At 38.2% G+C, this 11,644-nt stretch overlaps 1 protein-coding gene across 3 annotated transcripts; it reads left to right on the top strand.

Moving 5' to 3' along the window:
- Positions 1 to 641: 641 nt before the first annotated feature.
- LOC121875119 (E3 ubiquitin-protein ligase FANCL-like) lies at positions 642 to 7,896 on the top strand. 3 transcript variants are annotated; one of them, XM_042379496.1, is made up of 10 exons: positions 642 to 781; positions 2,005 to 2,124; positions 2,506 to 2,562; positions 2,774 to 2,931; positions 3,264 to 3,378; positions 4,228 to 4,381; positions 5,540 to 5,664; positions 6,924 to 7,124; positions 7,296 to 7,367; positions 7,823 to 7,896. In XM_042379496.1, the coding sequence occupies exons 2-10, from the start codon at positions 2,059 to 2,061 to the stop codon at positions 7,847 to 7,849; spliced, it is 975 nt and encodes a 324-aa protein (XP_042235430.1). In that variant the 5' UTR covers positions 642 to 781; positions 2,005 to 2,058; the 3' UTR covers positions 7,850 to 7,896. The 3 variants fall into 3 exon arrangements, with proteins under 3 accessions (XP_042235430.1, XP_042235429.1, XP_042235428.1); XM_042379495.1 differs by lacking the exon at positions 642 to 781 and adding an exon at positions 792 to 1,365; XM_042379494.1 differs by lacking the exon at positions 642 to 781 and adding an exon at positions 792 to 1,401.
- Positions 7,897 to 11,644: the final 3,748 nt, after the last annotated feature.

The following is an 11,644-nucleotide window of genomic DNA, read 5'->3' as shown; positions in this document are numbered from 1 at the left end:
CAGGGATCAACTGAACTTTAGACACCCCAGGGATCAACTGAACTTTAGCACTGGGGATCAACTGAACTTTAGACACCCCAGGGATCAACTGAACTTTTAAAAATCAACTGGAACTTTAGACACCTAGGATCAACCTGAACTTTAGACACCCCAGGATCAACTGAACTTAGGCACCCCAAAGATCAACTGAACTTTAGGCACCCCAGGATCAACTGAACTTTAGAGCACCCCAGGGATCAACTGAACTTTAGGCACCCCCAGGGATCAACTGAACTTTAGACACCCCAGGGATCAACTGAACTTTAGGCACCCCAGGGATCAACTGAACTTTAGGCACCCCTCAGAGTCAGATTAAGAAAATAGGAAAAATATGGCAAGATGAAATTTCAGAATATTTGTACAGAGGTTCTTAATTTGTCAGCTGCCCGTAACAAAGGGAGTAGGGTCGGGAAAAACCTGGATTACAGTAAAAAAAAAAAAAATAAAAAATAAGATAATACTCGAGATATCATTTGACAGGCAAATACATAGCAGAGAACACCACCTTTCAGCACATTACAAGTCCAAATCGCATAAGGGTTAACTCGTATATATATATGCTGATAACCACAAGGAAAGAAGAAAACACGAAGCGCTTGGGAACTTCGTGTTTTCTTCTTTCCTTGTGGTTATCAGCATATACCTAGATCACGCGCACCTACAGTGATTTACTTGCATATATATATATATATCAACTGGAGGTCGTTCTTGTTAATACGTGACGTCATCGTGAACGGACCTGGTATGTTTGTTTACATTCTCAACAGTGTTTGAACATGGTGGTGTGAAAGAAATTTGAGTTACCTGAGGATAAACTCTATTTAATATTAGTGCAGCAGTCTTATAGGTTTAGACAATTAGATTATGTGCATTAATAACGATAAGTTTAGGTGTGACAGCGGCTACCAGGGAGGTTTAGCTCCTGGAATCCAAACTGTTCACTGGCTTTATTTCTGGCATTGCTAAAGGCACATAGGCAATGGCATCTACTTTTACCCTCCTCCCCACTGATAGGCTCGTACTAAGCATGCACTGGTTCCAGAATGTATCTGTATGTATGCCAGTGTTGGTCAAGTCTGGTCTTGATAAAGCTCACACTTGGTTCAGTAACAACACACTGGCAGATTGTTCCTCGAGCTTATAACTCGCTACTAAAAAGTTTGCCCTGACAATTTTCTGAACTTGTGGCTGTGATTGCGATTCTTCAGGCAATCCAAGACTTTATATCTAATAGACTGATATTTTACATATATACCGGTATATAAAATGGCTGTGTCAGAGTTTAGTGCTACGTTCCCACTTCTCTGCCCTTCAATATTTCGAAAGGTACCACAGTCATTCCACGGTTTCATCAGGATCGGGGTAAGGAAAGGGATCAGCTGAAGAATCTCCACCCTAGCTTATTTCATCTAAAGATAAACCACCCTAATGCTCGCCTAACCTAACACCTCATCCTTTCAAATACTGTAGTGTGAGGGTGGTCACTCTTTAGGTGAAATAAGCTAGAGTGGAGATTCTTCAGCTGATCCATGGAGTCTCATTCGTTGTAAATGTTTGCTATTGGTTGAACAATGGTTAGATAATGTACAGTACTATAGTTATTCTTGTTACTAACTTTGTCTAGCAGAAAGATAAAATAGATAAATGGACTTTTTTGCATTGTTAAGTTTAATATAGTGAAAATGCAAATTAGTTTTAGATACTGTACTGTAGTTGAATGTGAAAAGCAATCTATACTGTAAGGTAAAAATCCAGAACAATATTACTTGATAATTGAACTTTATATTTTTTTTTACACAATACTACACCCTAAATAAATATATAACCTTTGTGTATGTTTTGTAAATATAAAATCTCGAATACAAATTTTTGTTAGGAGTCTACCGTTTGGGATTTTTTTTAGTAGTGAATTTGAGGTATTTACTCTGATGACATACTGTAAACATTACTGAATGGTTGTCACAGGGTGTTGCTCATGAGGTCCAGTTAGACACTCCACACTTCCCAGCACTGAAAGGAATGACCCTCAGCACCGACATTCAACTCTCCTGCATTGTCAACAGTTGTCGACCCCAGCTGCTTGAGGTATCCGACAGTATTTCAGTGTTGCTTAATGTGACTTGATTTTTGCATTTTTCCTTAAATTACATTGTAAATAGGCAAATTACTGGTTTGTACAGTCTACAGGGTGTGCTGTATATATGAAACCAAATTATATACAGTATACAGTACAGGGTGTTCCTTATAAATAGAACCAAACAGATCAGGGTGAGGGGCTAGTTAGGATAAGGAAGAGACAAATTTTCCAAACTATAAATATATGTACACTGTTTTCTCTTACTTCCTAACCCTAACTATACAAGGAACATTAACTTGAAACCATTTTCTTTCATATACTGTATACAGAACACTCTGCAGGTTGTACATTATGTTCACGAAGACTAATTTTACTGTTCTAATACACAGGAAGAAAAAAAATGCAGCACTGTTTTGGAGTACCTTTTGAAATTCCAGAAAATATGTGTAAGTTGATGGACAGTTTCTGTATTATTAATTTTGTTAAAATTATAAAATTCTTTTAGGATCTCCTGAAAATTATACAACCAAGCTTATTTCACCCGATGATTAAATTAACCTAATGTTAACCTAACCTTACTTAATCTAGCCTAGCCTAGCCTGACCTAACCTAACCTAACAAGACTCTTTTATGACTGGAATTATTCTCCCTTCTCAGAGCTCAATACCCAGTGATGAACAGAAGGAGGAGGAGGAATATTTATCACTGCTCAATAAATCCCATTTTAAGTGTCTCCTCTCACACCTAGAAGCCATTGGATGGTCGAAAGTTACAAATGTTTCATCAAACTTCTCAACTATTACCTTTGAGACCAGGTATGGTACAGTATTCTTGTTTATCAGTCCATCACTTATCATCTTACTAGCCATTTGGACAGTTGGTGTATTCTTTGTTGCTTTGTTATTGTCCAGTGTTAGTACAGGAGGTAACCTGAGTACCTAGAACATTTTTGCCATATTAGGTAGTGTCACTGGATAACACCCTTCACATCTGTCTTGGGTTGGGGAATGAACACAGGACACAGTAATGAGAGATACATTTTACTGCTGTACAGTACTGTACTACTTATATTATAACACATTTATTGTTGGAATTATTTTGATCTTTGATATTTCCTAAGCAATACTATAAAGAAAATATTTTACAGAGATGAGAAGGAACGCTCACATATCCTCATGGTGAATGTAAAGGCCGGATATCCCCAGGAGGAGCCAGTAGTTAAAGCAGATCTACCGGTGGAGTTGGAGTTTTCCTGGAGTCCTGTAAGTTACTATAACCAGCGTGGAGAAATACATTATATTGTGTGAGGTGTTCCTGGCGAGGACAAGACAGATGACAAAGTGACTTGAGTTGAGTGTATTTAACCAATGGTTTTATTACACCATTACTGTACGTACAGTAAGTCCTCGCTTAACGTAGGGGTTACATTCCTAAAAGTGCAACGTTATACGAAACAGCGTTAAACGGATAAATTTTCCCCATAAGAAATAGATAAAATACGGGAGTTACATTCCTGAGCCTCCCTTTGTCTCATGAAATACATTACATATACAGAAAATCATTGCCATTTATAGAAAATAGTGCACACATATACAACTACTAAGTTTGTATTGGTACTCACCGATGGGCGGAGGTGGTAGAGGGAGTGTGTGGTGGGTAGTGAAGCAGTGGAGGCAGATGGTGTGAGGGGAGGAGTATGGCGGGAGCGGAGGAGGGCGGGAGAGGAGGAGGGTGGCGAGTCACTGAGACTCTGCGCCGAGCCGAGAGAGGCTGATGCACCGTAGAAAGTAGTCCGTGAAAATGCAAAACAACATAGTATTGGATCACTGGGATGTTAAACGAATTTTTGGTCTTTAAAGTTTAGCAACGTAGTACCGAAACAACGTTAAGCGGTGACTTGCTGTATACTTCATCTTAAAATCGCTTAACTTCTAGATGCATTTTCAAGCGTTTATTTATTTTTGTTGTTTGTCTATTTCTTGACCTAGAGTGCATCGTATATAAAGGATGCGATAGGATGTAACTTCACTTCAGGATGGATTTCCACATCTAACAGATCCTCAATATAACAGACTTTCATTTCTATCACTCTCTTTACTCTTGGTGTGCAGGTTGAGGGGTTGTCCTGCATCTTAACAGCTTGGCAGGAACTCTTGGCAAGTTTACAAGCTTTCTGGGATGTCTTGGATGAGCTGGATGAGGCTGTGCTGGTGTTGGATCCCCCAAGCCCTGCACGGAGACACACCACCCGGAGAATTCTACTCAGTCAGTGCTTCTTCTTTTCTTTTTTTATTGGCCTTTTTTGGATTTACAGAACTTGCCACTCTAAATATGATGTTACCTTTTCCCTACCGGCTACTGAGCAACTACTGTACCACGAAAACTTAATGTGTGATGGTCAGCTTATTTATATCACAAGTGACTAGGTACCAGGTTCAATTCTTGGGTAAGGTGTAACTATGGCCAAGTACTGATATACCTTGTTCCTGGATAATGGTTAGCCAGTATAGTTGATGAATTGTCCAGTCTGCCTCAAGTGTTCCTCTACACAGGGTTACACAGTTGATTGGGGGTGTGGATGATGTAAGTTCAACAATTTCTCTACCTTAAATAAATTCTTGCTCGGGTGGTCCTTGCAGCCGCTATCTTTGGAAATGATGAGGAACTATCATTAACACAATATTATCTGGTCTGCACTAAGTGTAGAATAACTTATACAGTATTGTACTTCTAGCATCATACCGTAGTTGTTATTACTGTCATCCTTGGCATTAATAAATGTTGATACAGGTACAGTATTTTATGTAATGGATATGTTACGTTTCCAGTAATGTACTTCTCGCTCACTACTGTATCCTGGGTTCAATTCCAGCCTGGGTCAGAAGTGTCTGTCAATACAAAACATGGCAGGATTTATCTGGGTACTTGGGTTTCCTCCTGTACTAATACCAGACAATAAGATTATTGCAGAGTAACAAAGAACAGACCAACTGCCCAGATGGCTAGAAAGTTGACAATTAGTGAAATAATAGGTTAAATAATAAATAACAATATTATCCACAACAGGCAAATTACAATAGTTTATACAATTCTTGTACCATATGTGTTTTCAACTACTGTACTGTTTAGACATCACTCAGAAGACCACTCACAATGTGGAGGATGTTAACTTCCTTAATGATAATAATCAATTTTGGTAAAGATGCCATGATGGTACAATTAACCATTACTTGTGTGCTTCTACATCATAATGCTTACTTACCACTATGTACAGTACAAGTTCTGGAAATAATTATCATTAAATACAAATTTTAGCACATTATTAAAGTATAACTAATCACTGCTGTAAATACAACAGTAATTAATCTACTATTGAAGTTTATATAAATATTTACCTTTAATTAATTTTTAATTATTGTACAGGGAACCATGTAAGTGTCCAGCTGACTGTGTCATTGGTCCACCCACACAGCCTACCACAGTGCCACCTGCTGGGCACCTCACGCCTCGTTGACCCCCTCAACATACGTCTCACTGAGAAGTATGAGGTAAATCATCACCTACAATGAGTCTCTTGTATTCTCTCTTACACCTACATTATCAACTGTATACTGTACATCAGTTCACAGTGCTATTGAAAGTATGTACAGTGACCCCTCGTTTAACGAACACCTCGATTAACGTAATTTCGATTAACGAACTGCCTTCCATAAGGATCTTCAATTCGGTTAACGAAAAAAAATTCAGTTAATGAAGTTCTTACGAACCGACCTCAACATGTTTTCGCTTGCACTGACCGGGCAACCAGCTTTAGTATCAGTCTGCCAATACATTAATCGGTTCTAGGGCTTAAATTCCTTCCTATTTTAGTAAATATCAGGAAGTTTATACTATTCAATAATTTTAAAAGTTTAATATTCAATTTTTTAGTCATTTTAACAATTATTGAACATAATTGAAGGTAAAGTGACTAGTTTAATGCGCGGCATCCAGCCTCTTAACACAGCAAACAGGAGTTAGTCTCTCTCTGTTTTCACTGGAGGTAACATCTTGCTTGAGACTCTCTTCAACTAAACGCTTTTTTTCTGTGTTTCCAAGCAAATTATTGGTCATTTTGAAATATATTTTACATACCCGGTATTGACAATATATAATGCAGTGCAGTGTTGATTTAAAGAAAATAATCTTAAATTACACCAAGAGAGCTAAAATTTTATGGGTGAAATGGCGCCATGGGGTGACTTCTCTTCTTCCTTCTCCTCCACCCCCATTCTAAATCACATCATCATCATCATCATCATCATCAACATCATCATCATCCAGGAGCCTTTTACATACACACCTCAAAGTAAGTGAACTTTTCTACCATTTTTGTTGAATTTAGGAAATTTTCGGTGAGCTGGAACCCAAAAACCCATTGAAACAATGGTTTCGGTTAACGAACTTTTCGGTTAACGAACGACCTTCTGGAACGGATTGAGTTCGTTAACGGAGGGGTCACTGTATAGATTAAATCTGGCCTTAGAAAATACTCTTCAGGGAATTTTGTAAATGGCATAAAAGAATGTTGCACCTTTCATTTAAAAAACAACGAGATAGTAAACCCTAAGGCAACCACAACTTCATCAACGTTGGTCAACAGAATGACCAAGCCCTGACTGTATCAAAATATAAGAGTAATAGTACAGACAAAGCCCACCACTGGTCAGAGACAACCTCCTGAGTTGCACACATAGACAATAATCCCCGAACAACAGTTTTCTTTTTTGACATAAATACAATAATTTAACCCTGTACTTTCACCTAGGAGTGGGACCCTGAACGAAGTATAGTGAGGAACTTAGAAGCAATCCTTGGTGTAAGTGTGGTAAGATCCAAGACTGGAGGACAGGCTGAGGAGTGGAGTGCTGAGTGTGCTGTGTGCTACTGCCTTCACATAGAAGAATCTTTACCTGATCTAACTTGTGATCATTGTTCTCAGGCCTTCCATGTACAGTGTTTGTATGAGGTATGTACCGGTATATTACAGTACAGAATATTAAAGGATTTACTTAATATCCATCATATTGTTGAACTTCCTCAATACACTAAAAATACCTAATTAATTAAACATTTGTCTTATGTGGATGCATTTTTACTAAATAGTCAACATTTGATTTTCTCTACATTAACATTGCAGTGGTTGTGTGGTCTGACAAATAGCCGACAGAGCATGAACGTCATCTTCGGGGAGTGTCCATACTGCACCCAGGTATTACATTTGCCTCTGATAGTACAGTACAGGGTGATTAACTCTCTTGTACCACCACAGTTATCTAATAATTACTGTTATTTTTAAGACCATAAACAATAGAGAGAGAGATAAGAGTATGAGAGAAACACCTGAGAATAAAACATCAAAAAATTAACTAAATTCACAAAATACTAATACTGTACAGGGAGTGAATCATCTTATACTCTACAGGTATATGAAAAAGATATACCGATCACCAAAACATTACACTATCTACTGTTATATATGCAGATATTAGTTGCCTACAAGAGTATTTTTATCTGTGGAGTGTGGATGTTAAATTTATTGAAAAACACATACAGTCGACCCTCGTTAATTTAGGTTAGTTTTTGTTAAATAAATTCTGTATAAATCAAAGTTATATTTTTTCTATTGCATGCTTTAATTAATCTCTTGTGATTTTTATGTTGCAGTTGATATCATGCAAGGTGCCAGCTTAACATTTATGGAAAAACAACAGTGAAGAAATAAAAACTTAATGTAAGCATAAATTAGTTTCTATCAGCCAAATCGGTTATGCAAATTAACACACACACACCAAGACTTTTCATCTACATATCTGTCTATATCCATTAGCTAGATCCCACTATCCTTATCCATACCTAATACCCACAACCTCTCTCTCTCTCTCATCCATGACCCATTGTCTCTCTCTTCCTCTCACACTTATTATCGTCTTGTTTTCATCTATGGCTATTTGGGACTTTACTTTCTTATGTTTCAATTCTAACTTAAAACTCTCTATTTCTCTCCAAGGTAAATTTAATAAGGCTTTGTGGTGAGACAATAACATCCAGAGTTAATGACCTCATCTGATAACAATACTGCACATAATATGACCACATACCATGACCACATACCATGACCACATACCATGACCACATAACATGACCACATACCATGACCACATACCATGACCACATAACATGACCACATAACATGCATTATACAAATCTGAAGTAAAGACAGACTGACCAAAAATAATCAAGTCTGTTATCAATGGGTTAAGAGTTTACCTTATGAATGCATCACACTGTATGATGCCAAGGAGCAACAGGTGTTTATAATGTGAAGCCAAACAGGTAAGGCACATATTACTGGTGTGTTGGGCCGGTGTTTGAGTTTATATAGTAACAGCTTATTTCACCTGATGATTAAACCATAACTTATTTCACCTGAAGATTAAACCTCAGCTTATTTCACCTGATGATTAAACCATAACTTATTTCACCTGAAGATTAAACCTCAGCTTATTTCACCTGATGATTAAACCATAACTTATTTCACCTGAAGATTAAACCTCAGCTTATTTCACCTGATGATTAAACCATAACTTATTTCACCTGAAGATTAAACCTCAGCTTATTTCACCTGAAGATTAAACCCCAGCTTATTTCACCTGAAGATTAAACCTCAGCTTATTTCACCTGATGATTAAACCATAACTTATTTCACCTGAAGATTAATCCCCAGCTTATTTCACCTGAAGATTAGACTCCAGCGTATTTCACCTGAAGATTAAACCATAACTTATTTCACCTGAAGATTAAACCCCAGCTTATTTCACCTGAAGATTAAACCCCAGCTTATTTCACCTGAAGATTAAACCTCAGCTTATTTCACCTGATGATTAAACCATAACTTATTTCACCTGAAGATTAAACCTCAGCTTATTTCACCTGATGATTAAACCATAACTTATTTCACCTGAAGATTAAACCTCAGCTTATTTCACCTGAAGATTAAACCCCAGCTTATTTCACCTGAAGATTAAACCCCAGCTTATTTCACCTGAAGATTAGACCCCAGCTTATTTCACCTGAAGATTAATCCCCAGCTTATTTCACCTGAAGATTAATCCCCAGCTTATTTCACCTGAAGATTAGACTCCAGCGTATTTCACCTGAATAGTAAACCCCAGCTTATTTCATATTGAGGTTAAATCCCAGCTTATTTCACCTGAAAAGTAAACTCCAGCTTTTTTACCTCAAAAGTAAACCCCAGCTTATTTCACCTGAAAAGTAAACCCCAGCTTATTTTACCTCAAAAGTAAACCCCAGCTTATTTCACCTTAATATTAAACCCCAGCTTATTCACCAAATGATGATTGGTGAATTATGAGTTGTGAATGTACATATGTAAGTGTGTGTGTGTGTGTGCTTAAAAAAAAGCTGAGTAATGGGAGGATTAACTCTAAGGGTAGTTAAGAGCGACGTGGCGGGGGTTGTTAAGAACCAGGAAGAGATTAGATGTGGCTATTGTCCACGACCGTTACAGGGTCACCCAGACAGTTACCATTCAAATTTGAAAACACGAACGGGACTCCAATAAAATAAACACTAAACTACATCATTATAAGACTCCTGAAGAACCATAACTATTGATTGGGGGAATAGTTAATTAGTTAATTGGCTGATTGGGTGATTAGTTAATGAGATTACTTGATTGTTTAATTACTGGTAAACATTGTCATTGTGTTTTTTTTCAGCCTAAGGTACACAATACAACCTCGTCACCTTAATACAGTTATTCACGTCACCTGAAGATAAGTCCTCCAGCTTATTTCACCTGAAGATTAATCACCCTAATGCTACCTTGGTTACCTTAGCCTAGTTTAGATTACCTTAAATAATGCTAAGTTAGGTTAGATTAGGTCACGTTAATTTAGGTTAGCTGAAGTAAAGGCGACTAATCTTTAGGCAATCAGAGGTCTGGCCCCGCGAGACAGATAACAGAGGGAGCCCTAGAGGGGTGTTACCTGCCCGGCCTACTGACAGGTGTTGAGAGAGAGAGAGAATGTGTTTAAATAATGAGACACCTCCATATCCATCTCCTCCCTCCTTCCTTCCTTCCCTCCCGAAACCACCAGCTGAGATACAGGTATGACAGGTTAAGTGAGGGAGGGGAGGAGGGAGAAGAAGAGGGAAGTGGAGGAGGAGGGAGGAAGAGGGAAGTGAGGAGGAGGGAGGGTGATAGTACCAATCGCCTCCGGTAACGTAACCTAAATTACGGTCACTTTCTTAATCTGAATTTTGAGTGACAGGTGAATAATAATAACAATAATAATAATAATGATAATAATAATGATGATGATGATAATACCAAATACCACCATTAATAATAATAATAACAACAACAGCAACAACAATAATAATAATAACAACAACAGCAACAATAATAATAACGGCAACAAGAGGAAGAACAAACGAAAAAAGACAAAATTCATATTAAAAAAGAGAGAGAAGAGAAGGAGAGAGGTAAGAGAAAGAGGGCGATAAGAGAAGGAGAGAGAGATAAGAGAAGGAGAGAGAGAGAGATAAGAGAAAGAGGGCGATAAGAGAAGGAGAGAGAGAGAAGAGAAGAGAGATAAGAGAAGGAGAGAGAGAGAGATAAGAGAAGGAGAGAGAGAGGGAGATAAGAGAAGGAGAGAGAGAGAGAAGAGAAGGAGAGAGAGATAAGAGAAGGAGAGAGAGAGATAAGAGAAGAGAGAGATAAGAGAAGGAGAGAGAGAGAGGGAGATAAGAGAAGGAGAGAGAGATAAGAGAAGGAGAGAGATAAGAGAAGGAGAGAGATAAGAGGAGAGAGAGAAAGATAAGAGAAGGAGAGATAGAGATAAGAGAAGGAGAGAGAGAGAGAGATAAGAGAAGGAGAGAGAGAGAGAGAGTTAAGAGAAGGAGAGAGAGAGAGGTGAATGTTAACAGGACATAGTGTAGCGTGACCTTGCCTGACCACGCAATATCCTTACTGACCAACACCTGCATTGTCAAGTACCTTCAGATACTGTGAGGTATTGTTTAGGTGTTCTCAGGTATTGTTTAGTACTGTAAGGTATTGCAAATTATTGTAAGGTTATTGTTTGGTATGGTCAGGTATTGTTAGGTTAGGTTAGGTTAGGTTAGGTTAGGTTAGGTTAGGCATTATCCGGTCAAGCCATGGGTCTTCTGCCGTGACCCCATTCCTTTCCCTTTCACTTCAAATTCTTTTTCTATCCAATTTCCTCTCTCTCTCTCTCACACATTTTCTTCATCCTCTCTCTCTCTCTCTCTCGCTCCTTTTCTCTATTGCTTCCCCCTCTTTCTCTCTCTCCTCCTTTTCTCTCTCCATCCCCTCTCTCTCTCTCTCTCTCTACCCTCTTCACTTTCTCCCTCTCTCTCTCTACCCTCTCCTTTCTCTCTCTCATCCATAATATTAGTCATTCTTCATCCCCTCTACCTCATCATGTTCCACCTCCCCAC

The sequence above is a fragment of the Homarus americanus genome, unplaced genomic scaffold (assembly GCF_018991925.1).
Source record: "Homarus americanus isolate GMGI-L3 unplaced genomic scaffold, GMGI_Hamer_2.0 scaffold36970, whole genome shotgun sequence".
Lineage (NCBI taxonomy): Eukaryota > Metazoa > Arthropoda > Malacostraca > Decapoda > Nephropidae > Homarus > Homarus americanus.
The sequence above is the reverse complement of the archived record's forward strand: the minus strand, read 5'-3'. Positions and strand labels throughout refer to the sequence as shown.

What these genes read in the sequence shown, in the direction of transcription:
- LOC121875119 (XM_042379494.1), top strand. Translation starts at nt 1,306, where the DNA reads ATGGCTGTGTCAGAGTTTAGTGCTACGTTCCCACTTCTCTGCCCTTCA. An exon ending in TGAAATTCCAGAAAATATGT is followed by an intron (nt 2,563 to 2,773) that starts GTAAGTTGATGG and finishes CTCCCTTCTCAG; the next exon opens with AGCTCAATACCCAGTGATGA. An exon ending in GTCTCACTGAGAAGTATGAG is followed by an intron (nt 5,665 to 6,923) that starts GTAAATCATCAC and finishes ACTTTCACCTAG; the next exon opens with GAGTGGGACCCTGAACGAAG.